The sequence below is a fragment of the Copadichromis virginalis genome, linkage group LG12 (assembly GCF_057382275.1).
Source record: "Copadichromis virginalis isolate Kocher_CV1m ecotype Utaka linkage group LG12, C_Virginalis_male_GT1.1, whole genome shotgun sequence".
NCBI lineage: Eukaryota > Metazoa > Chordata > Actinopteri > Cichliformes > Cichlidae > Copadichromis > Copadichromis virginalis.
In genome coordinates this window covers 15,470,274-15,496,608 of record NC_140629.1, presented here as the reverse complement: position 1 = coordinate 15,496,608, position 26,335 = coordinate 15,470,274, and the positions used below count along the sequence as shown (strand labels likewise).

Sequence of the window (26,335 nt, the reverse complement as noted above, 5' to 3'; positions counted from 1 at the left end):
AAACTAACACACTCCATATACTCCTATATGCTATATATATAGTAACACTGTGTAGGGAAAGAATACGTGAATAATCGACATGAATGAATAATCTTCTTTTCCAGACCGTATTGCTCAAAATATCATCAAGTCCCACTTGGAGACATGTCAGTACACAACAGATGAGCTGCAGCAGCTAGCCTGGCAGACACATTCCTATGAAGAGGTCAAGATGTACCAGAGCAAGGTGAGGTTTGACTTTATGGCGCCATCGAAACATGACATTTACAATTACAAAGTACCTTATATCTTATACTCTCCCTATATTTGGGTCTTTTTTCCTTTCTAGTTACATTAATTTAATTAACAGCTACTTCTAAAGTACTGAAAAGGATTAAGAACACACACACACACACACATATATAGTTTTAAATGCCGTAATGCTTTGAACTTTCATTCAAACTCAGTTTACTGAGTTAGTGGGGTTTCTTTTACTAGTAATAGAAATGAAACACATTTGAAATCACAGAGCATGTCAGTCATAGAAATAAAAATGTCGTTTATTTTATTTCCTCACATGAAATAACTAGGTACAAAAGTACACAAACATAACCTGGGTCTTTGGTTCTAGCCCCGTGACGTGCTGTGGCAGCAGTGTGCCATCCAGATCACCCATGCGATCCAGTACGTGGTGGAGTTCGCCAAGCGCATCTCAGGGTTTATGGAGCTGTGCCAGAATGACCAGATCCTTCTTCTAAAGTCAGGTGAGCCACGTGAGCAGTTCAGGCCTATCTCTTTATGTAAGCAGAGGTCAAACTGTCAGTCAGCAGACAGTAAATATCCTGTGGCTTCTTACTCTGGTTGGCTTTTAGTGAGTATATCAACTTCAAATTTATCACTCTCTCTCTCCAGGTTGTTTGGAGGTAGTCTTGGTGCGGATGTGCAGGGCATTCAACCCTCTCAACAACACAGTACTCTTTGAAGGGAAGTATGGAGGCATGCAGATGTTCAAAGCCCTAGGTAAGATATTACTAGCTAAACATTTTGTCTTGGTATGAACGAGGAGTACAGCCAAATATTATTAAAAAAAGAAGTGAGAGATAATTTAATTTTTTTTCTTACTGTCTGCCGTTCCCTGTGCGTCCCTCCAAGGTTGTGATGACTTAGTGAGTGCAGTGTTTGACTTTGCGAAGAGTATGTGCTCACTGCAGCTAACAGAGGAGGAGATTGCACTGTTCTCAGCAGCTGTACTAATTTCCACAGGTCAGTGTGAATCTGCTTATAATAATATATTATAATATTATAATAATGCAGAACGCAATGTGCATGGACTTGAATTAAAAACACTTTAAAAATAAGGTAGTGACTCTCTTTACATTATTCTGTATCAAGCAGCATAATCAGTCCTCACCACGTAACATTTTATACAGTGGCCTCACAGCTGTATCAATTTTACATTTTGCCCTTCAATCAACTCTGTCGGCATTAAAAAAGTCTATTCTTCTTTCAGATCGACCGTGGCTGATGGAGCCTCGGAAAGTTCAAAAGCTCCAGGAGAAGATCTACTTTTCTCTGCAGCACATTATGCAGAAGAACCACATGGATGAAGATGCACTGGCCAAGGTAGGGCTGGAACTTATGGTGAGAGAACTTAGAACGGCATAGAAGCCTAAAATGCATGAATCTATAGGCTAAGACCAAAAGGGAAATCAAACATGAAGACAGGATCTCCTTTGGTAGGAAGGATGGGTGATTCAATGGGAAAAAACACAACAGAAGTAGCAGAACAAAGACTGACTTATAGCCTTGTCCTCATCTGCACTTAAATTTCCTCATCCTTGATCATCTCTCTCTCTTGTCCGGCAGCTGATCAGCCGAATCCCAACGTTGTCAGCCCTGTGCACACTCCACACTGAAGAGCTTCAGGCCTTCCAGCAACTCCACCCAGAAACAGTCAATGTCCTGTTTCCTCCACTGTACAAAGAACTCTTCAACCCAGACCCAAACTCTGCCATGGCCATGCCCAAGTGACTGCCTGTGGTCCACATGCAACAAATGACGCCAGCAGAGGACCAAGAAAGTAAGACAGCCGCATCCAACGAGACGAAAGCAGCTATGTCGACTACGTCATCATCGTGGCAACCACATATTTCCGAGCCCCCCCAGGCACATTTCAAGCTGGTGGGTGAGGAGTCATCTGCTAGCAGCTTAGAGTTCCCGACAACAATACTAGGAATGTCCAGCACTTATCCCATTCTGTTCACCGATACAGTCTGAAGAATGTATATACAAATGAAACATGCCCCAGGCCACAACCTGAGCGGGGCTTCCACCTTTCTCCTGAACTGAACTGACTGACCAGTAATGTACAGACTTTAAAATATCTAGGAACAATTTTAAGCTGTCAATCTTTAAACAAAAAAAAAAGAAAAAGAAATTGGTAAGTTAAAATGATTTAACTTTGAAAAAATCATTTGAATTATTTTCCATGTGAAGATGGTGAAGCTGGATGGGGGAGGGAACTGTGGATTTAGAGAAGCTATTGTAGATATTCTTCTAGTGGAGAGCGGATTCCAGTATTACTTCTTGTTCTGTTAAAATAAGTTAGTCTTAATTTAAATATACAGCAGTCCACTGTGGCTGACTATACCGTGTCTACGTGTTTTTATTTTATTTGATAGTTTCTTGTGTACAGAATTTGTAAAGTTGAGACTTGTAAAACAACACTGGCTAAAAACCGGGATTCAATTTGGGTTTGTTGATATATAGAAGCCTTGTCTGGATTTTGTTCATATGTAAAGAAGGTACTACATCCTTCTGAACCTATAGTAATGTAAAGAGAGCATATGAAGGATTTAAAAAAATAATAATGGCTACTGCTACTTTTCAAGCTGGAGATATATACAGAAATATTCTATTTTGCAAGAAAAAGAATCTGGCAGATTTGCCATCTTATCAATCGTTTATTTCTCGCTGCAATAATTACGTCCAATAAAAGCTGGACTGCTTTCGAACAATCAGCCACACACAGCTAATCAGAGACTAGGACCTTGCAATGAACCCCAAATCTCTTCCCAAATTCCCCATGCACCCAGACCTTTATCTCTCATGTATTAGGACCTGTCCGTAAAATTCTGGCAGATATAAGTGGATAGAAATCACGGTGAAGGCGTGTATAGCTGTCCACCAAAATAAAGGCAACGAAAAATGAAACAAACCTGAATTGGATTCACAAATTTCCAGTCACTCAAACATGTATGAGTGCTGTATGCCTCATCCCTACAATCACTATTTGCACAATCATTACAGTCCATGGGTGACAAAGACCCTGTGGGCTGTGAATATGTAGGACCCTTTGTCTAAAGAGCAATAATTTTCACACTGCCTTTCTGATCTTATTCCTTTCCTCCTCTTCATGCTTTCAGTTGTTCAGATCAAGGTAGCCGTTTTAACTAAAATGCACTATATTTCACTTAATGGTTATGCCTAACAGTCATTTCCATCGGCGGTACTCATTCCACCACCACAGACTCTGCAGTGTTTTCAGTAAAGAGAGCATTGACTTAGAGTTATAAATTAGTCCAGAATAGAATACCATTTAAAGCTGCAATATGGCATTAACAATTTGAAAAAAGGAAAGTGTGATAGACAATCAATTTTTGCTTTTTATGTAGTCATTCCATAATTTTTAGCACTTACATTTTGTCTTAGTTTCTATGTTTTGTTGTTTGTTGGCCACTTTTTAAAAATCACATTGGCTCCACTGGGTATTTATCCAGGCATGTTGTAATTGGTCTTTTCTGGTGAAGGAATAATTTGAAATCTCATTGCGTAGACATGTTTCAGTGGTTTCTACACACTAGAACTAGAAGATGCTCTGTGAATCTCTCCTGTAAAGTTATAAGTGCTGTGAAATCTCAGCAGCGCGGCTAAAGAGCTCTCTTTCAAAATGAGCCCAAAAAAGAGACACTTGACAGAACATTAGCGCATGATGATGATACTTTCATTACCTGAAGACATGTTGGACTGACTAGCGACTAAAAATCGCACTTTTACCTCAGTTTTGAATGCTATGAATAATGGACTCTGATCTAGTGTTATTTAGGCAATTTTAAAACATTAAGCTTTTCTGATTTTTGCAAATGCACAGCGGCCAAATCTTTGACTTTCCATCAAAGTTATGTACCCCTTAAGCCCGCTGGTATGCCTAACATTTATTATCCTTCCATCTTTTTTTTCCCCACGTGGAGAACAACAATGAGGGAGCAAGTACCAATGTTAACGTTAGAAAATCAGCTTATACTGATCTGTTCCACGCTGCATCTATGTAAAGGTTCCCCAAAAGTCCAGCATCTTTCCTCCGACCCCTGACCCGACCACAGATCATAGGCCAGTGACTCTTTAAAAGACAATCACTTGCTCATTAAGGCTTGATGCACTACAAAGCATCTCTCAGGGAGCAGCTCTTTTTCAGATTTTGCATTAAGAGGGTTTAATATTTTTGCAAATTTACAAAAAAAAAGATTAATTATAAAAGAATAACTTTTTAGGATTAAAAAAAAAGGCATACGCCACCAGTGTATGCCAGAAATGAAATCTGCCCAGACAAGGCTTTGACAGATGTATGTCTGTGTGTATGTGTGTGTACAGAGCATGAATTCACTGTCCAAATATCTTTAGACTCCAGATTATATAGCAAAAATCATAATAACATAGCACTAAAAAAACAACAACTTGTATATCAGTGTGCTCTTTTCACCACTGTACGCTCATGTTTACTGATTCTTTTTGCTGCTTTTGGGACAGTGAGGGAAGTCCAGTAGTAAGCTGTGACACAAGCGCCATCACAACACCGCAGGGACAGTGAATTCCAACTCTGACTATGAAGTTTTTGTGTGTGACGTTTTTATTATCCCTTGTTAGACTGTGAATCAGAGGGCTGGGATGGGGCTGTAAGGGGAGGTGGGGTGGGGATGTGCCGGCAAGAACGAGTGGCAACGCAACACTGTAAGTAAGATACTGTAGCAATAAGAAGTGGAGGCATTTACTACTGTCATGTTTGCATTGTAAGATTATTTTTTATTTTATTACTATTTACTATTATTATTGTTCTTATTATGACTACTATTCTTCTATTACTATTAGCCTATTGTTGTTCTGTTCTATTTGCATGATGTTTCAGAGCAATGAAACATTTGGGGCTTATTGTGTTTTCTCTTCTCATGACAATGTGGGTTTCGTGGGAGAGGATTTTTTCTTTTGTTTTGGATTTTTTTGGCAGGGTGGGGAATGGGTTGTGGGCAAATTCCACATCAATTTAGTCGGTTCAAAGCAATTTTTTCACATACTGAAAGGATTTTTAAATAAATGCTCTAATTTATACGTGACCAATTTTAATTTGTTGCTGGATTTGAAATGTTTTGGGGAGTTTTTTGTTCTCAACCTCTGAATGTGTGCGTTGAACGGCCCTTTCTGAACTGGCCTTACTGAATCGGATAACCCTTGAACCTGCTGTGGGAGAATAATCGATTCTGAATGTTATGGAGTAGTTTGTTCAGTGTGAGGGGCTGAACGCATCATGCGCCTTTACCACTCCATCAACACAGAATGACATCACGGAGCGCACAAACGAGCAGTCGTCGGCTCTTCGACGTGACTCGGACAAATTGCGCAGACAATTTTTTAAAACATGCTGAGTTTGAAATGTTTCCTACACTTAGTCGAACACAATCCAAACCTTCTTCTCCCTTTCCTGAGAAAAAGCTGTGTGCGCGTGAATGTGTGCGTGTGAGGAAGAAAACGAGATGTGAGATGACGTTCTGCTCTACCAATGCTTTTTAAACTTTCTTGATGCATTACACATTTGTGCAATTGGAGTAGTGTTGAAAATTTGTTAATTTATTGTTTAGAATGTCTTTGCATCCCAGCAAGAGCAAATAAAACAAAATGTAGCAATCTGTAACCAAAACCTAAAAGGTACTTAGGCTACAGAACCTCTTTTACACAGGACTAACAAAACAACAACAACAAGGACAAAAACAGAAAAAATACAAAAAAAAAGAGACATTTGTTTGTTTTCAAAGTGCCATAGCTAGTGAGGAGTGGAAGGATTGGCAGAGTGGGGCGTAGATGCTTTACGGTGTGAGTTTACTTGAGAAACCAATCAAAAAAGGGGAACTCTGAGGAAAAACCTGTATGTGATTACGCTGATGAACCGTTTTTACATTTTATGCTTTTTCATTTGGTGAGGACTCTGCTTGACTCTGAACTCTGACTCTGCCATAAATCCACGAGCTCTACTGTCCAACGCTTCATTTTCAGACGAGAACGAAAGAGTGACTGTGTGTGTAAAAGCATGCATCTGCAATAAAGTGAGTCACGCCCATAAACGATGGATCAGACTGGGTCGAAGTTCAGAGCCATGCAGGGGCCTTAGTGAGTTCTCCTTTGAGATGTATATACAATGTGAAGGTCTGAAGTGATTTTTTTTTGTTAAATTCTATATTTTATCGCTTTTGTAGACATTTTGTTGTGGGAAGAAAAAAAATAAAAAGAAATTTTATGGGTGAGATTCTGCTTCATTTTTCTAACTCACATACAAATCATAATATTATATATCAGATTAATCCATAATGTCTCCTGAGAAAATACAGCTATTAGTTATATACTGAACTAAAAATAGTACAAAAACTGCATTTTATTTTACAGTTTTTTCTATCACGAATTATCACATACAGTTAAATAACAAGTTATATTTTTATCTTTTTATATAAAGTTTTCTGATTACCGCTTTTCCTTCATTAACCCTGAAAATCTATAAACATCCTTAGTGCAAAATCTTTGGTATTATCAAGGATCTTTTGTGAAGAGGCAGAACTTGTGTTTACGAAAGACACCTATAAAAGTTCCCATGCTTTCTTTTCCCTACTTCCTGAGTCAAAGGTCACTTCCTGGTTTCATCGTCTTCTTGCTCTTCTGTCCCCGACGTTGGCTCCGCATCAGTGCTGTTCTCGCAGCTGTCCGGATGGTTTCTTAAATCTGAACAACAGAAACATCAGTTAGCGACATGTCGCTCCAATAACACAGTCATTACCACAAGAAAGAGAATACTGACAGGCCTGGGAGGAAATCCACGCATCCAGCATAAATAATTTGGTTTGATTTGTTGGTGAAATCTTGGAGAGGACACAAGAAGAGGAAGAGGAAACACAACGTACCTTTGAAATATCAAAACAACTGTGTCTGAGTGTTTGCGTGTTTGTTTGCTGGGCTTGTTTGTTTGTGAGCACAGTTTCTTTCCGCGCAGTTATCCTCTAGATGCCGGTATCATGTCTACCCAGAGACGTTAATTAATAGCTAATCAAAGCTAATGTCTCAGCAGCACATCGCCAGCACAAAGACATGATTAATACATAATCAAAGGCCGCTCAGCACAAAGACGGGCCCTCCCTCATGCCTCAAACACTACTGTTGTTATAGAAATAAACGAACACTCGCAGCTTAATTAGCTGGCTGTTCGTGTGTGCCGTCTTTATTTGAAGTTGCTGGGGATTTCTCTCTGAGCCAAGCTGGCCTCCTGAGTGACGACACCGAGGTGACATACAAAGGCATGTATGCACACATGTGCAAAAACAGGTACATACAATGAAATGCTAATCCACATGTCACACACTGGATCAGAAAAAAAACAGTAGACAAGGTTTTGTATGTTTCTGACCTTTTAGACCTAGTCTGTGGCACCAGGCGCTGCAAGAGTGTTTCTGCAGGAAACCATTGATGCCAGCGTCTCCAAGATTATCAGGTCCAAAAAGCATCTCACCCCTGCTAACACTGCAACAGAGTCAGTCAGAGTGCAGACTTTCATCAGTACATATGGGATAAAATGTGAATTTCTAAAATCAGAGAATATAAATATCACTTATACGCATAGCAGAAATGGTTACTGCACCTCTGGTCCTCTGCCATAATGACTGTCGGATCAGTCAGCTCCTCTCCCACTCCTGTCAAAAGGAATAAGGGAACAGATTTTAAAAAAAAGACTCAACATCTCACATGTGCAACTACAAACATGCAAAGTAAAGTAAAAGTATCTGCCTTGTATGTCGAGCACCAGCAGCTCTCTGCGTGAGTACTCGTAGGTCCAGTGGGAAAAGGCTAGAAGCATTTCTTCCAGTGAACAGCAGGGGGTGATCTCTTCTCCCGTGTTGTTGTTGTATTTCATGAAGTCACCAGACATATTCCTTTCAATCGTCAGCCACTGACCATTAGAATGCCAGAGGACCAGTGATACGTCAAGAAATCTGGTGGATAGAAGGGGCAGTTATTAAATGCACGGACACACCTAACACACACACATAGGAAAGATAAAATAGTGACCTTGGTGAGTGGTGCAAATCATCAGGTTTGACTTGGTTAAACACTTGCATCATCTTCTGGGCCGCTCTCTGCTGCTGTATCTCCTTCACAAACAAAAATTGATCATAGTGTTAGAAGTACTTGAAACTCAATTCAAAACTGTGAAAAGTAAAAGATTTGCTAACCAGCAAATGTAGACGAATCCTTGATTACTTGAAAGATTTACCCTTAAACAAAGCTGCAGTGCTGTGCTACCATGGAAGTACTTCTTACAGACACGAACCACCTCTGGTCTGAAACCTTTCACCACGTATACCAGCCCGGGTCTGAGCACATCCTGTTCTGCCCATGTACAGAGAACCCGGCGGCCCTGCCGGAGGCCCCCATCCAAAGAGCCTTCTTCGCTCAAGAGGGGCTGCAGGATTGCAGACAGGCCTCGTGATGACCAGGAAGAGACTGAGCTGGATTCAGGGTCAGCATCAGAGGCTACTTCCTCCAGAGAGTAAACGCTCACCTCTTCACCTCCTACAGAGAATGTTCAAAAACTTGATTAAGTGCACAGAAATGGATTTTGGGGGTAAAACAACAGTAATGAAAAAATAAATAAATCCTAAATCAAACAAGCAAGTTACCCATGATTGAGACAGGAGTGAAAGGGATGGTCTGAGCCAGTCTCATCAAATTGTTTCTCTCCACAGCTGTTAACACACAGGCACGATACAGGCAAAACTACAGATGAGCTAATGTACGAGAAATCACAAAAACAATAGATGCACAATAGATGATCCTTTCAGGATCTATTATTTAATTTAGATAATTTTCTGCAGATCGTGTAAATACCTGAGTAGTGTGGATACAAACTGTCAGTGGACTGGAATGAGGAGTTCTTGGCTGCAGCAGGTAAGATTACAGGGCATTAAAAAACAAAACAAATACATCTCACTATAACAGACACTACATGACCACATGTTACAGAAAATGTATTCAATCTGTACGTCCAGAAATACCTTCAGCTGAAATGCCACTCTGTATTCTGCAACAGGCATCAAGAAAACATTGTTACGTTTAAGTAAAAAGTTTCGATAAATTCAGGGTAAATCTGGAAGGCTAAAAAAGAAAGGAGACTTACGAAGACCTGCGACTCATGGACCTGGCCCAGCTGTTCCAAGCTGAGTGCGTGGGGCTCCATACATCCTACCAGTAATCAAAGCAAGAACACTGACATATTTTACACTAATTATTTTAGCATTACTATCGCTAATGTTACCACAAATTACAAAATATTGTTACCACACTTTACCACATCTTTACCTGATGCGAAAAGACCTGTTTCTGCAGCAAATCCAGTTGTTCAAAATCTGAAAAAATATTGATATTAACAGTTTTTAAGTAAAACATAAGAAACTTCAAGTGGTTGATAATTTAAACATCGCACATACACATATCAAACTTTGTTTCTTTTAATATGAAAAAACAACCCTTGTCGTTCTTCTCGTTCTACTGTACATACATACAGAGGAAGCAGAGTGATGCATACTAGCAGATGCTCTCTGAAAGCTCTGGGTACAAATACAACATGTACTCTATCTAAATGCAGGTCTTACTGAGCTGACTGAGGCTGGTTGAAGCCGACCGACTTGTGGGTTCTCCTATCAACCTCCGGCGCCTTCCCCAGCTGACATCAGACAACTGGGAATGCATGGCTCTCTATTTTCCAAAACAAATAAAGAGATGGAAAAGCTTCTCTGTAAAGAACCACCAAACGAAAATGAAAAACCCATTCACAAAGATAGCAGGGATTTAGTTTTATGACTTTGTGCCATGTTTTGCACTGACTGATCCTCTGCTATGAGGAGCACAACTTTTTTCATATTACCAAATCTAGATTGCTCTCTCGTATCTTCACGGTCTTTTTGTTTTTGCCTTTGCTGTCCAAGACCTGAGTAAAGTCAGATGATTTGGACCACTCTGCAGAAACACAGACGTACATTATCTGTTATTGTGTGTAAATGCATGATAAAAAAATAGACAAGGTACACACAGATTTTCAAAATTTCCTTTTGATCATTTTCATCAGGGGCAAGATACAGAGAAAATGACTGCTTATGACCTGAATGACCCTTAAAGTTCTTTTATGACATTGTTGGTTCTGACTTGCAAAATTGTTAAGATTTGCATGTGCTACATATCACAAAGCTCTTCATGCAAACTCATTGCTTTAAACCATCAGCGTCCAAAGATTAACTTGATTTTCAAACCCATGCGTTATCATACCTTGGCTCCTGCTGCATCTTAGTGATGTATTGTTCTTTAAACCCCTCCTACCAAGCAAACTCTCATTGTTCATTGATTCATTGAGAGAAGGAAAGGATCCCCTGGTTGGGCTGAGGGGTGCTCCAGCAAAAGTCATATTCTCCATGCTGGATGACAAAGATCTGCAGTAGCCATACGGACGGTCCCTCGACAAACATGCCCACCTTGGGGATTTTATGGGTTTTCTCCACTGGTTGGAATTTCTGGACCGAAAAGTTGGCTGACTATCATCACAAGAAAAGGCAGGATTTGTCAAACCCTCTGAGATGTCTTCTGGGTCGAACAGAAAAGCACTGCTGGAGGCTCGGTGCACGTCTATGTTAGGTGGTTCTTCCTGTGTCTTTTCCTCCTCTTTCTCTTCTCCTTCTTCCTCTACTTCATCCTCCTCTTCCATGGATGTTTCTTCCTGACTGGTAAACAAATATGGCTCACAAGTCCAGAATTTAAAATGGAGTGACTCCAAGCCTCTGGGAGAAAGAGGAGACCCACACTGGGATGGTTCACAGGACTCACAGGGTGTCTGATCTCTGACCGAAGAAAATCCTCCACTGTTAAAGTGGGAGAGGGACGCACAAGACCCTGGGTCAGAAGCTCCCTGCTGATTCTCACATGGATGATCCTATGGGAAAAAAATAAGTGATTATCAAAGTATTTTAAATTCTTTAAGTCAGTGGTTATTTACTTTTAATGTCATAAAGCTGTGAAGAGATTACATCACATTAAAATAAGGACTTTATGGATACTTTATGGATCTCTTTTAGCTTGTCTCCCCCTAAAGGCCATGTTCAGGTTTGCAACAACTACCTCTCCTTTCAAAGAGTCTAACATGACAAACGTTTAAGGATCAAAACATTGTATTTAGTGTGAGGGAGTAGTGCATTCTCTTTCCTTCTTGTGAAACAACATTACTAGAAGACAACAGTAAGCACCTCTCTTGCCCTTTCTTCTGGTTCTTCTGTGTGTCCATATCTTCCTCCCCTGCTTCCCCTAACTCCTACATGGCACTCCTGTGATTCCCGTCTATTTCCTGCTAAGGTGTAGCCCTTTAGCAATGAAGGCGGGGTACTTTTATACGGCTTGGCCACCAATCGTTGTATATTAGCCGCATCACCGTCTGCTCCACTTCTGTGTGGAAGGGTCCAGCTGTGAGGGATGGCGTGCTGGGATGCTGTAATGAGCCGACACTGAGCCAGGCGTGTCTCCTCCTGATGTAGGTTGTTGGATGCAGAAAGAAGAGTGAGGGTGTCCACAGCCAGAGCAGAGAGGTCCTGGAGATGACCGAGCTGGGAGTCTAAGTCTGACAGGCTATCCTGAATGAAGTTGACCTTCTCTGAAACCTCCCCCACCATCATGCACATCTCTTCTGTTCTGATGGAACAAATATGAGCAAAAATGGTGAATGACGTTTTTACGATTTATTTACTGACGTTAAATGCTTTTTGTACACTAAACACAGCCACATGTTCAGCTGTAAATTCACAAAAAGCAAAGGAAGCCTGTGTTAGTAGGATCACAATACAAGCACAAGCTATATATAAGCTGGTATGTGAGACAAAGTAAATAAACATTTAAGAATCTACCTACTTACTTGTTTGTAAGAAGGAGCATTGGAGGCACATTAAAAAAGTACTTTGAAACACGGAGATTAAAGTTATCGTTTCAAGTCAAACAACTGCTACGGCTGCTAAACCCTCTACATAATGTCTTGTGTAGATGAGTTAGTGAAATCATACTTCAGAGTTGGTTTTAGTAACAAGGAAATTATTTATTTTTAAATACATAAACACGGTGTGGTGATAAGCACAGAAATGCAGTTTTAACGCAGAAAGCTGCATCTGGTCAGAAGGAAAAACCAGATTTTAACCCCCGATTTATGCAAAAATGAAACAGCTGGCAATGACAGATGCAAGAAAATCAATGGTTACACCCTTGTGCAGTAAAGAGGGTTTATGTTGTATCACAAGACATGATATGAAAACTGATCAAGGTATTTCAGTAACTCTTCTACACAAGGCAATTTGCAATGTTTGCAATGGGTACAGCAGCCATCGCAGTTGTTTGACTTAAAATGACGACTTTAATCTCCACATATTCTCAAAATAATAATAAGTTTAATCTCAAAAGTTTGGCTTTATTGTGAAAATGAACAATAATCTTTTATCTTAATGCGCCTCTAATACTTCATTTAAATCTAGTTACATGAGTTAACTGCTTTCATCTTGGCACAGTATGTATACCTCATTATTTATTATACTTATCAAACTTATCAATATTAAACTTAACAATGTGATGACAGACAGAGCGATTGTTCGTGTTATAGAAGAAATAATCTATTGGCTCTTGCATCGGACACAAAAGGAACTCTACATCAAAGCAATGATCCTGTGCATGGCTCCCAAACAAGACAAATTTACAAGGCTACAAAGTTTCCAGCCATAGTGATATGGCAGGTTGGAGAGCGAGACACAGATCCAGCAGAAACACACAAGCGCTGGTAGCTCATCTTAAATAATCGAACAAAACAAAAGAAATGAGAAGCCCCTTGTTTGCAGTCCTACCTCTCAGCTGTGACTTTGATCCTGTTCTTTTGACTGCTGAGCGGGCATTCACTCTTCTCGTGAAAATAGGCCTGCACACATCTCTCCTCAAACTCATGCAGCTTCTTGCGATCCTCGTGGCCCAGATAGAGCTCTAGTAAAAACAAGTGAGATGGAAGAAGTGACAAGTGTAGAGATAGCTGCTAAACTATCACCATTTTCTTCCTTTCCAGAAAATATGCTGTGGTACTTACTAAGTCCAGAGGCTCTCTCTTCCCGCTCAGCGTCGCCACTAAATTTCTTGTAAATAGCTCTCAAACCCAGGTCCATGTGACTGAGGAGGTTTAGGGGCGGTGGCAGCCACGGTCTCACTTGATAGGTCATAATGTAGCGGTACCGGTTGTACTTCCACAGCTTGTTGGATGTTGATGCCATGTCAAAGTAGACATTGCTGTTAACAAGAGTTTGGTTTATTGAAGGGTAGCCCCTCAAACAATTACTATAAACTAAGATTTTTCAATATGCTTACTTGAAAAATGCGATGAGGATGTTGACCATGATGATATACTGGACAAACATATACACAGCCTGGAGAAATGGTGCAAGAAAGGATGCAGGAGGACATGAATCATCTTCCTGACATGCTGTTGACACACAAAAATACGCAGATCTTACACACAGTGCAATAGTTTTTTGTTTGTTTTTTTATTCTTATTCATCATACAAAAACTGTCAGAGACTTGGTATGAATCTCCTTCTGCATCATGAATGCTAAATTAGAACCAGATTCATATAAAACTCTACAGGGACAAGAAAAGGGCACAGAGTCTTCCAACATATGGTACAGCCGACACAGAGCTCAGATTTTAACATCACTCAGTTGGTCTGAGACATCAGAAGCAACCGAGATTGCCTAAATCCACGCTGGAGCAGAGTACATTAAAAAAATCTTAAAGTAAGCGAATTGGCACTGTTTACAGGGTAAAGTGTGACAGACCTTGCACTGATTTGTTTGCTGCTCTTCTTATAGAAGACACAGACATAGCTCTTTGGAAGTGTCCAAACTTTATTTTTTGAACAATCTAAGTTACACCTTCAACTAAAAGCAGCAAAAGGACCTACATGTACTGTAACTCCCTTAGTCATTTATACCAATTACATTTTAAGTGATTTTGTTATTTGCAGCATATTTTTTATGCACGAAGAATCAGCCCCTGTAATAAGTGAAGTTGTCTAAATTCTGAAACAAAGAACTCCTTTCAGCTGCAGTCAATAACAAGCACTGCAATACAAAGGTGAGTCAAGCAAAGCTCACCTTGTGAGGTAAGACTGTTTGAATGACCTTAATTCAAGTGGAATAGGATAAGTGACGAATTAGCCTTGCAGCAATCTTCGAGTCAGTATTTCCAAGAACTCAGGGCAATGCAAAAATCATAAAGGTTAAATTCTACTGCTTAAAAAAAAACCCTTTGGTTAATAAGTATCTAGTGTTATTGGGCCACTAACGGTCTATCTCTGATGCATAGACCTCTCCATAGATCATCCAGTAGGGCTGGAAGACTATGTCTCGAGCCAGGCTCCATGATGGCTCCTCGTCTGGTGACAGGACAGCCTTCCTGGATACTCCGTAGGTCAGCAGCACTATTGCCATCATCACCACAATGTAAAACATGTTTCTGGTCTGGGCACAGAGAGAGTGAGAGGTTACTAAAAAATAAATAAATAAATAAATAAATAAATAAATAAATAACACACACACACACACACTTCTCAACTTTTTATGTTTCCAGTGAGTGCTGTGCAGTCTGTACACACCATCTTAGTGATCATGGTGAGGTAAGGGCCAGCATGCTGATTAACGGCCAGCAGATCCATCACCCTGATAAACCAGAAGATTATGTCCAGGCAGTATGTGAGGCGCCCTGCTGTCCGGTAGGGATCAGAGTGCCAACGCATTGCCAGTCCGGCCACGAAAAGCAGGATGGCGATGAAATCTGATATGTTCCAGTATTCTGAGAACCAAATCTTCAGCTTCTGGCTCAGTTTTGTTGCCTCAGACATTAATATCTAATTACAAAAGATAGAAACTTACATTACTACTGACTTGTGATTTTATATTCTCCTGTAACACTTTTTAATATATTCTGCTAAGAACTGAACCTCTGACCTCTCTGGTTTTCTCTGCTGCAGTTGACAAGATGTATGCTATAACCAGCCACTCCTGAACACTGGGTTGATCCTCCATCTTCACCAGGACAACATAGGAGAATAACATCAGAAAGGCCAAGTAGGACATCTACAGTTGAATCAGAGAAAAGACATTCAGACAGAAGGATGAGAACAATGTATAATAATCATTTGCATGATGCACTTTGAGAAAGAGAAATGTTTTATCGTGTGTTAACTAACATAAAAAACCTACCGTGTGAAACCAAAACTTGACAACAGGAGCTGTGTAGAAATCATAGAGTGTTGTGATCCAGGAAACACAGCGCACAGTTATAGAGGACATGGTTTCTGACACAGGACCAACACGTTTGTCTTGGAAAGAGAGTCCTTGCTCTGCATCACGACTACCCTGCATGGGTAGAGTAAACCATACAAGTGAGGTGAAATACTATGAAATACTGTAAAATATTAGCCAGTTGAAATTTGAAAGTACTGCACTCCTACTGTACCATGTGATCAGAGCCCTTGGTGCCTGGTGCTGGCTTGACTGAGTCGAGTCCAAACAGCATTGCCTCGTGTGTCTGTGGTACGTGACACATTTCAGCTTTGCTTTTAAACTCCAGAAGTAGGATGGCAGGAGGCAAAAGAAGGCTCAAAATGATCTAAAAAAAAAAAAAAAAAAAAAAAAAGGAGAGCGTGTCTGACTACTTAAACATCCTCCAACAAAACATACTGCTTTGCAAAATATGAAAAAAATAAAACAACACTTGAGGTAAAAACACAATCGTTTAGCACAACCAGGCTTTAATGGGGGTGATGAAAGCAGCTGGTGATGTGTGAACCAAAAGAAAACAGCAAATAATGGCTGAAGCGCTCCCTAGCTACACTCTACATGACAGGAAGATGTAACAATGAATGAAAATTACCGATGTGGTTTTGGAGTGGAAAAACATGGCTTTAAGTTTGACCCTAGATATCAAATCCCAGACAGAACTTCATTATGTGACAAAATGCTAATTCAAAATCGACAACAGTTAACTGCAGCACCCTACCTCATTTATTGCTAATATGTTTAATCCAGAATACTTTAACAATCCCTAAGGAAATTATGCAAACAGACAATGTCAGAAGTGGGATTCAAACCCACACCTCCAGGGGAGACTGCGACCTGAACGCAGCGCCTTAGACCGCTCGGCCATCCTGACTTCCTGATTAATGGATTCTAAATTAGAATCTGGGACCTGATGAAGGTCAACAGGACTGAAACATTGCAATAAATATATTAGAAATAATGGCAAGCTTTTGCAGAGACAGTCACATTTAATTGCTTTTGTGGAATCTTACAACAATACTGTGCAGGCTCCTGTCAAGTTAACAGGTTAAGTTACTTTTTTGTTAAACTTAAGTGTTAAGCAGTTGTGCTATAAGCACTACTTAATTTCGAATAGTTTTGTGCTTACATTTGACTTGTGCTGTGTCATTATATACAATGCTGTGTCAGCACTATGACATTATAATACTGCTGCTGCTACCAGCTTGTAGCAAGAGATTCAAACTTTGAATTAGCTAGTCAGTCTTCAATGATAGCAGGTAATAGGAAAAGAAAGATGGAACATGCCCTTCATGGACTAAAAATGCTGCATCCTGTGAGCTGCAATTGCTGATAAGACATATTCACTATTTTTTTCTATAATTCTGCTGAAATATTTTTGTATAATTTTGAAGCTATATCGCCCACCCCTACCCTGTACCCTTCTATCTTTATTTTTCTTTTTGCAGTGATGCAATTAAATGACACTGAAATATGAATTTTATCTGGTTTATCTGCAAGGTTTACCTTCAAGAATGAGTTTTTTCTCATGTTAAGTGGACCGGTCCAGAGATCAGTGAGGAGAGTCTGGGTGCAGGAGTGTGAGACGAATGGTCTGTGACATGAGGAGACAGCCATCTGCAGACAGGTGAAGTGGCTCCATGCCTCCATCTCATAAGTCAACAGCTTCATGGCCATCTGCTCGTTCTGACGAAACGCACAATCTAACACATCCACCGCCAGCTTACCAAACTCACTGACACACAAAGACAGAAGAGATATGTGCATGTCAACTCTGTGATAATTATAAAAATATGAAAGAACAAAAAAAAAATTGCACCCATATCTTCACATATACAAAGTAACATGAAGTCCCGAGGGGAAAAAAAGTGTACTGCATGGTAACGGTGCTTCACAGCTATAAAAGGTTTAGAGGTTTCTTGCATTTCAAATCTTCCAAGAACATTTCAATGAGACTCCAGTCTGGATATTGCCTAGGCTGTTCCATTCAAGGTCAGCTTCAAATTAAACTAAAGTTTCAGACACACCTTATCCTTAATATATCCTTCATAGTTGAATCAATGACTGCAAGCTGCCCAGTTGCTGTGAGACCGAGGCAGTCCCCAAAGCATAACCTTTCCACCACGCTTCAAAGACCGCAAGAAATTCTTCTCCTAAAAATAACTCCATCTTTGATTTGTATGTCCAGAGCACATTATGTCAAACATGTTGCTTCTGTCTCTGTGTTCACTGGGAAACTGTAGTTCTGCCTAATGTTCTTCTTAGACAGCACCTTAAATGCAGGTCAAATATGTCAAAATCTATCCGACTGTAGACGCAGGCACTTTGACACCAGAGTTACCTGCAGTCACTGTGATGACATTTTGAGTTGTTGGAGATTTATTTTTGCATCATGCAGTATACCCTTGAATTTGCTTGGGCAGTCAGTCCTGGATAAATTAGCATTCATTTAAAATTGGTGCCACTGTCTTATACTCGAGTGATTTATTTCAACTAAGTTGGAGACATTTTAAATCCCTTGCTAGACTCACAACACAGGCTTAGAGAGCTACTTAAATCTTAACACGATGACATCACATATTTCAGCAAAAGAGACAAAACCAGAGCTTAGATGGGAATTCAAAAGGTATTCCATTATGTGCCACTTTTTCAGAGTGTATCACTGCTATTAATAAGCAATGGATCACTGCTTGTTTAAAATAAGTCATACAGTTAATTGACACTCACAGTGAATACGTCTTGAATCGTTCTATAATGTTATCATCCAGGCTGCTTTGACGTGCTTCAAAGGCCATGGAGCGGTAAAGCTTGCAGGCCACCGTTGCACGTGCCAGCGCTTCTTCTCCATGTTGCCACAGGAACAGTGCCATTTGCTGCCTTTGCTGAAGGACTGCCCACACAAACAAGTCGTTGAAGTTGAAAGGAACCAGCAGTGGAGCATCATCAAGGCCTGGACTAGACACATCCCCACTGGTACTGGGTGACACATCTTGCTCCTAGAAGAAAAAGTTAGATGTATGAAAAAAATAAGGGACAAGGAAATGAAAAAACAATAGATGGGAATGTGAGATTTTTTGTCATAAAACAGATAGAAAAATTAGAAACTGTTCATCTAAATCTTAAAAAAATAACTCTAAACCAACCTTGCGTTTGTAAGGCTGGGCGGTCCTAAAGAAATGCAGGTCCTGGAGGCTCCTGTTCCTTGTAGAGCTTGGCATCAGTCCATGTCTGAGTTTAGAAAAGGTGGCTGAACTGTCTCGTCTACCATTCTACAGGCATCAAAACAGGCATTTGTATGAAAACTGTAAAAGTCATTAAACCAAAGGATTTTTAAATGGCTTTTATCAGGGTGCAGCGGGCAAAGAAAAAGAATACAATCATTGCTCACTTTTTCGTGCAATCGGCTGTACGCAGCTCTGAATTGTTTGCGTGTGTAGGTGCTGCGGTATGCTCCTCCTATGAGATATTCTATCACCAAGCCCATGTCAATGATCGAAAGACGATAACCTGCAGGAAGGGATGTCTTCCCACAAACACATACAAACACGATAAATAAACATATACTGTGCACATGTAAATGTGGCTGCTTTTCTGTGTATTTATAACACAGAAAAGGTGAGGGACCACCCAGGTTGCTGTCAGTGCACAGTTCCAAAGCTGGCATTTGCAATTCTATGGAGGAACATTAGTGCACATGGGAAACTTGCACATCTGTAAAGGCCTCTTTAATGCTGAACAGGTCTTGGAGCAACATATGCTGACAATGCTTTTTTTCGGGAGGGAAAGGGAAGCTAGATTTGCACCTACAGCTACTCTCAATATCAAAACTCACCTGTTTTGCATCTTCAACGAGGTGGTGCAAGAAGCGGGCTGTTGGCCCTTGTGCCTGCAGGGAGGATTTTGTATAATTATATAAAAAAAGAAAATGACAGTTAAGAGAAAATGCAAAGCGCAAAATCAAAGCAAACCAAATTTACTAGTTACTTTTAACGGCTGCATAATGCACATGCAATCACAGCTCCACAAATATCAAATTGTTTCTTTAAGGAACTACTTATCCCAGCGTTATGAATAAGTGAAAAGGCTTTTATACACAAATATAAAGACAACATAGAGAAAGCTGAGGGTGAATGTATGGCAAAGAGCTCTGTGATTTTAGAAGCATCCTAAACCAACTACTGGGAAAATATTTTGGATGCAACTGACCATAAAACACAAGAGATCCTGGTGCAAAAACACTTACAGTGACTGAGATTTGGATCAAAGCAGCTTTGGGAATTGTGAGAGAAATTCAAGAGAAACAAACATAAAGGGATTTTGTATGTTTGCACAGCAAAGTGAAAGCCAAACGCAAGAGGAAATACCCCAAGATAATCAAAAGTACTCCAGTGAGTAAATGTTATTTTCTGAAAAATATATTTCACAGAATTAATTGTACTGTTCTCCTTGATTAATAAAATGATGAATAACAAATAAGAAAAAGTAAGTGTCTTAAATATTTAAAGCAGATATATTAAGATATTATAGTAACCATGTTGTAGAGCTCTTCAAGGCGATCGACTGTGAGGAAGCGGCTCATAGTCATGCCGTTATCAATCAGCGTTTTGACAAAACTGACACGGTCCATCACCAGAGCATCCAGCATGGCTTGCTCCAAGGAGCCCACCTACACAAGTAAAAAATAATTTACATATCTCCTTTTTTGCTTTAATGGAAAACAATTGCACTACAGTTTTGCATTAATGACTCCTGTCAATAGAAAATTGTACTTAGTAGTCAGTATAATCTTTTAATAATATAAGTTTACATATGGTAGTGATAGGATGTGCGATCCTTAATAGTCTGCAAAGGCTTTGTGTGCATTCCAGAGTGCTCTGGCATTCACACCCACATCCTGGGAGCATGGGAAAGGTCGTACCTTCTTTTATTTTTTTACGGTAGGATAAAAGTAGCTATGTCAGTTTTAGTCTAAGTGCCTTTTTTACATATAGATGAACTGTTGGATTTCCAGACCAGCAGGTTTAGGGAAGTCATTTATGGGGTCACACTCTGACACACACACGCACACACACATACACCTCCATATTCCAATGTAAGGAACAAACACCCACTGATGTATAAATAAAGACCAGGGCAGTCTCAGAGCTGCGAGTCCCTGAGCCCTCACTCTCGTGCGAGAGCTCAGAGCTGCCCTTGCTAAGCAACAAGTAAAACTGTGTGTTTCTCCTCTCTGATTCTCAGCTGAAGAAGTGTTTTAGAATATATCTCTTAACAACTCCCTTTGTTTTTGACTTTCTCACCTGCCAATGCTGTCCATATACAAGGACGTCTTTCTGTGCAATGTCAGCCCTGTCCCACGCCAGAGTCATACTCAGCTGCTCTGATGGACTGGCCTTTGTGCCTGTTTTTGATTCAGAGCAACAAAACATATAACATAACTCAGATTTTCTGACTTACTAAGAGAAACGCTCCAGTCCCACGTTAATGAATCAAAGTCACTTGAGAGAAAATGTTTGATAATTAAGAAGGAAACAAGTACCCTTGAGAGTAGCGGTCAAAATGGCAGCATCTGGTGCCATCTGGTCATCTGACTCTGAGTCAAAGATGGTTATCTGTTGTTCAAAGAAACGCTGATTTAGTAGTCAGTGTCCTCAGTCACAACACACACATGCCTCAGAGGCTGCTTTACTCACAGACTGTCTATGATCCATACACTGCAGCAGGAGAGTATAGAGGTCAGTGGCTTCAGTCCTCTCCATTCCAAACACATCTCCAATCGTGGTGAGGAAGTTCTCTTTAATGTCAGCTTCCAACGGTCTGAAAACAAACAAACAAACATAAAAACACAATCAGTGTACATTTGGGCCGGCTCGACCCTTTCCGTGTGGAATTGCATGTTCTCCCTGCATGGTGCTCTGGCTTCCTCCTACAGTCCAAAGCTTGTTAGGTCATCCACCTAAATTGGCAGTAGGTGTGAATGTGATCGCAAATTGTTGTCTGTCTCTCTGTGCTAGGCCTGCAATATGCTGTTCAACGTGTACCCCCAGGCAACACAATGTTAGCGCTTTTGCTTCACAACAAGAAGGTCCTGAGAAGGTCGCAGAAGGTGGAGTCATGTTCTCACCATGGTTGCGCAGGTTCTCCGGCTTCCTCCCATAGGCTAAAGACATGCAATTAGTGGAGTTGTGTCAATTGGTGATTCTAAATTTCGCACAGGTGTGAATATGAGGGCAAATGGTTGCCTGTTCCTCTATGTTAGTCCTGCATCAGACTGGCGACCTGTCCAGGGTGTACCCCACCTCTCGCCCTATGATAGCTAGGCTTCCGCTCCCCATGAGACTGAATTGGCGAAAGGATAAGTACATGTATGGAAGGATAATGTACATTTGAAACAATTTAATATTTGTAATCCTGTGTCTTTTTGGTAAATGTTAAATGAGTCAAAATAAGAGTCTAACAAACTAATTTATGGGCTTACCAGAGCAGCCTTTTGCTTTTTTGCACTAAGAGGACACTGCTGTCTAGTTTCTACTTTCTATCTCATTTTACAATCAATTAATTGCATCATCATCTTCAAGTTTTTATATACACCTATTGGGTAACCCTTCCTAAAATATAAACGTCACTCAAATGTAGTTAGCAGGACAGGATCATATTAGTAACTGTGTGTTTGGGTTCATCTGAGATGAGGAAAAAACAAAGAATGTGGCTGGGGTCTAACTGCCTTTTCAAATAGTTGGCATATGCGGCTCGGCAGTGGTGTGAGGTATCTGCTAATTGGAAGGTCAGTGGTTCAATCCCTGACTCCCCTAGCCTTCACACTGAAGTATCCTTGAGCAAGATACTGAACTCTGCGATCCATCTACTGGAGTGTGAATGAGGCTTGTTGTAAGGAAAGTACTTTGGAGTGCTCAAATTGAGTAAAAAAGTGCTAAATCTGTTTACAGTTATTCACTCTAATGATATAACGGTAAAGGGGAGATTCTCCCTTTGCCCATTTTTCTCTTTTTCACCTTAAAATATGCCCCAATACTCATGAAGAAGGTGTTATAACTTGCACTTTGCCGTAAGTATAAATTATGCTTGCTTATTAAACCAGCTGGCTCAAAAAGACCCTGCTATGCATCCACTACAGGCCTATACCAGCCTACGTACTGTACCTGTCAACAGCAGTCTGCTTGTGTAAGAAGGCAAGTAGGTCAGCAGCCCTGCCTGATCCCTCAAACACAAACACTGGCACAGGGGGCACAGTGCTGACGTAGTCCAACACTGTAGACACCACAGAAGGACCTCCCTCCACCACCACACACACCACAGGCACTCCTTGGTTCAGTCCTGCAAAAAAGAGAAGAGATGATGTTAAGACTTCAGTCAAATCTGTGTGCTTCCTATTTTGTTTCTTTTGTTAGTTTTTGCGCAAAAACACCCACGGGGATGTATCTTCTGTAGTTGTATGTGCTTCTCCAGCTTCCTCCTGAGGCCTTGCTGACAGCCATGCTTGCCCAGCGTTCCATCATCCACCAACAGGAAGTGGGAGTGGAAACCATTGAGACAGGCTCTCTTGCTCAAAGGGTTTCCCAGAGGCTGGTAAGGCCTGAAAACCTGAAGCGATGTTGAATCAGTGTCAGTCAAAGACAAAGAAAAGCAGCGCAGTGGGATATGGTACTCTGCATATATCAAAAAAATGTGGTGAGGAATGAAGTAACGTGCAAAAACACAGTTTCAGTACTGACATCTCTGCCTATAAGGTCCATGTTGTTGTCAATCACTCCCCAGGGTGTGATGCCAACTGTGTTTCTCTTCCTCAGGTCATGGCTTCCAAAGGATTTAACTGCATCACCTACATATTTAGACACACCTGGAGGGCATGCAAATAGTAGCTGAATGCACAGCAAATACACAATAAGAACAAAAGCACTAAAATCCAAGGGGTACTTTTACAACAGCACGCCATACAGAAATGAAACCTAACAGAAACTAACCAAAACTGAACCTTCTAGAAACAGAACACAGATCAACGTAGTTTTTTTTTCAGATGTAAGTAATGAGATTGCTGCCAGTCACTAACTGGAGATAGGCAGAAAATAATACTCCACAAAAAATTGTAAAACTTACCTGTATTAATGCCATCGGTGAAAATCCATGCCCCTGTGCTGAGGGCAGCAGTGATCAGCCCTTTGCTAAAGGCCTGGTTGACTTTAGGTGGCAAGGTAAAATTTTCGGAGCCTCCGTGGACACTCAGCAGTAGCTTGGGTCTTTCCATCTGCCATTCCCTCAACATCAGCTGGAGTAATGCTTCTGGCTTGGAGTCGACAGCAACACGAACATACTGGAAAAACATGAAAGTGTTTCCAACTGAGAAGCTCTTTGTACTTTTCTGAGGTGCTGCTGAGCCGATTGTTTTGTCACTACATTAGATAGCATCTCTGCTTTCATGCATCGCGACCAAGCCTGCTTACATCATAGCAAAGAAAACTTTACGCAACCATCAAAATCTAGGTCTTATTAACAGAGTGCAAGCATTTGCTTCTATATTTGAAGCAGTCTCTTGAGCGTGTGTACATTTACCATTTTACTTTTGAAAAAATGTTCCTTTGGCCTAGAGACACGCACAGAGCTGGTAAACTCACAGACCTTGGCTCGACAGACACGTGTGGCAGTATCTTCAAAGTCTACGGTGCCATAGGCATTTGTGGGACTGGCCCTGGTGTGGCGCTCCATGGACCACTCCTCTTCCACATCCTGTCCAGGACCAGGACAGAGGGACAATGGAGGAAGGGAGTCTTGCCAAGAGTGTTCCCCTATCAGGTGGCCGCAGCAACATCTAGCAAATAGAACGACATTGCATAGATGCATAGGAAGAAGCATCGTAAGGTAATTTTTTAGAATGATTAACTTCAATCATACTTTTACAACACTTTAGCATAATGTTGTTGATTTTAAATAAATTAAATTAAGTAGCTATTTCTGATAGTCTGCTTTTAGATAATAGGGAAGAGCCCAAAAAACAGTAACAAAATTATCAGTGACACTTAACTACATGTTAGCTCCTCAAAATAGAGGCAGGGTTGTTAATAAGCAATAATAATATGCAGGCGCATGACAAGCCCTAAAAGATGAAAGAAATCCACCTGGACTTTTTAAACCAGCCTTCAGTGATTCTTCCATTTATTTTCTAAATCCCACACTTCCTCTCCACCTCCCTTTGCCCTTGAGTACACATTTCTATGTCTGGCTGTTGTTATCATTTAACAGACCATGAAAATCACACATTTCCTGCCATTTCCCCATAACGGTGCAGTGCAAATGTAGGAGAAAAAAGGCAGAAAAGGACATGATGAAATGCTGAAAGAATGAGGGTGGAGAAAACAATACAGAAGTATGTAGTAAGAAAATAAGAAAGAGTTTGGTAGGACAGCATCTTCAGCACAATATTCATCAGTGATACCTTATCAAATTTTGGCAAACGTGGCATACTGGAATACATCTGAAAGAGACAGGAAGCGTTATCAAAATATCCACATGGCTGCTATTCCTGGAAGTAAGGGCTACATGCCAAATAGTTCTGCTCTCAGAAAAATGTTATTTCAAATAGCTGCTGTTAATGTTATACTACAATCTGTGTGTTTCTTCTCAGAATCATAAAAGCTAATCAGTGCAATCAGATCCCAGTTTACCTGTGCTGATCCCAAGAGGAAGGGATGAACTTCACACACTCTCTCCTGAAGAAGGTTTCCTCAATCCAACACTTTCTGGACTAAAAAAAGAAAAGCAGAAAATATTTACTTACAGCACACAGATACTGGAGCTGTTAAGCACTATATTGTCTTCTTTATTGACTCGTATTCTAGGAAGTGGAAGCACATTAGTCCTGAAATAAAAAGCGCGTTTATCAGTGACCTTCTCAGTGAAGCTCATTTTAGTGTCGATCACATGCTGAGCAAACAGTGTAGTAAGTGTAGATCCCTCCCCATCACAGAAAGCTGAAATGCAAACACCAAAACCCTGAGCTGCAGCACTCAGCCCCTCGTTCCCCTTCACAGTAATCTTTCCTTCATGTTTCCCAGGAATATTTAACAATGGCCTCACTGCAGGGAGAGAACTGCTTTCAGGAAACATGAGCACATACACAGACCTATACATCCTCTTCCTCTGATTAGTCTACACGGTTAGCGAAGTAAACAGTTACAACTGTTACAGTTTTATATGCACTAAATAAAACCGCCCATTGTGCAGCAGCAGGACCAACAGTTTAACACGTTGTATGCACAATGAACACCCGTGTTATGTTACTACACTAGTTCATTAAAAGTTTATTACTATTAACCGTTTTATCTAACTTAAAATCACCGCTAAGCGCTGCTAATATCACTGTTAGCAAACCGGTAACAGAGAAATATTGCTCAAATTTCTCATGAGTTCAAGTTCACATTTCGTAAAAAGTACACTTGTTGGAAATAAGCTGACCTACTTAGTACATATATATATATTTATATATAATATTAGCATATATCTTACCATGACTGCAAACTTCATTTATAAACATGTTCGAGGCTAGCAAAGACACTCCGCTTCATCATTACTCTCCCGACAAGGACTGAGCGCCCTTTAATCAGTCGCTGGTCCAAAGGGCAGGTTTCCAGGAAGCCTT

General features: G+C 40.5%; 2 protein-coding genes and 1 non-coding gene across 4 annotated transcripts in view; 1 reads left to right on the top strand and 2 right to left on the bottom strand.

Annotated features, from left to right (window-relative positions):
* Positions 1 to 6,548, top strand: part of rorb (RAR-related orphan receptor B) — a 23,151-nt gene extending 16,603 nt beyond the window's left edge. For both annotated transcript variants that reach the window (XM_085474936.1, XM_085474935.1), the window contains 6 exons: positions 105 to 226; positions 611 to 743; positions 892 to 999; positions 1,132 to 1,242; positions 1,490 to 1,602; positions 1,846 to 6,548. In XM_085474936.1, the coding sequence (XP_085331062.1) occupies positions 105 to 226; positions 611 to 743; positions 892 to 999; positions 1,132 to 1,242; positions 1,490 to 1,602; positions 1,846 to 2,010 (752 nt within the window). In that variant the 3' untranslated portion in view covers positions 2,011 to 6,548. The remainder of the gene's footprint in view (positions 1 to 104; positions 227 to 610; positions 744 to 891; positions 1,000 to 1,131; positions 1,243 to 1,489; positions 1,603 to 1,845) is intronic.
* On the bottom strand, positions 5,857 to 26,335 carry trpm6 (transient receptor potential cation channel, subfamily M, member 6). The gene is made up of 40 exons (XM_085474934.1): positions 26,203 to 26,335; positions 25,362 to 25,441; positions 25,133 to 25,171; positions 24,319 to 24,508; positions 23,800 to 24,013; positions 23,418 to 23,542; positions 23,115 to 23,286; positions 22,845 to 23,019; positions 21,378 to 21,501; positions 21,224 to 21,296; positions 20,985 to 21,085; positions 20,216 to 20,350; positions 19,517 to 19,570; positions 19,073 to 19,207; positions 18,828 to 18,953; positions 18,412 to 18,680; positions 17,191 to 17,419; positions 15,863 to 16,015; positions 15,607 to 15,762; positions 15,352 to 15,480; positions 15,000 to 15,251; positions 14,691 to 14,865; positions 13,714 to 13,828; positions 13,439 to 13,635; positions 13,206 to 13,338; positions 11,577 to 12,015; positions 10,609 to 11,266; positions 10,211 to 10,302; positions 9,939 to 10,041; positions 9,646 to 9,692; positions 9,464 to 9,528; positions 9,342 to 9,367; positions 9,175 to 9,225; positions 8,967 to 9,032; positions 8,561 to 8,859; positions 8,356 to 8,438; positions 8,074 to 8,279; positions 7,928 to 7,979; positions 7,697 to 7,809; positions 5,857 to 7,017 (listed from the first exon to the last, which is right to left on the bottom strand). The coding sequence occupies exons 1-40, from the start codon at positions 26,218 to 26,220 to the stop codon at positions 6,923 to 6,925; spliced, it is 5,964 nt and encodes a 1,987-aa protein (XP_085331060.1). The 5' UTR covers positions 26,221 to 26,335; the 3' UTR covers positions 5,857 to 6,922.
* On the bottom strand, positions 16,476 to 16,558 carry trnal-cag (transfer RNA leucine (anticodon CAG)). Its single transcript has one exon. It is a non-coding gene; the product is annotated as a tRNA-Leu (tRNA).

Coding starts and splice junctions, on each gene's coding strand:
- trpm6 (XM_085474934.1), bottom strand. Junction 18,681..18,827: donor CCCAGCCTTACAAACGCAAG/GTTGGTTTAGAG, acceptor TTTTTCTTCTAG/GAGCAAGATGTGTCACCCAG. Junction 16,016..17,190: donor GAAAAAACTCATTCTTGAAG/GTAAACCTTGCA, acceptor TTTTTTTTTTAG/ATCATTTTGAGCCTTCTTTT.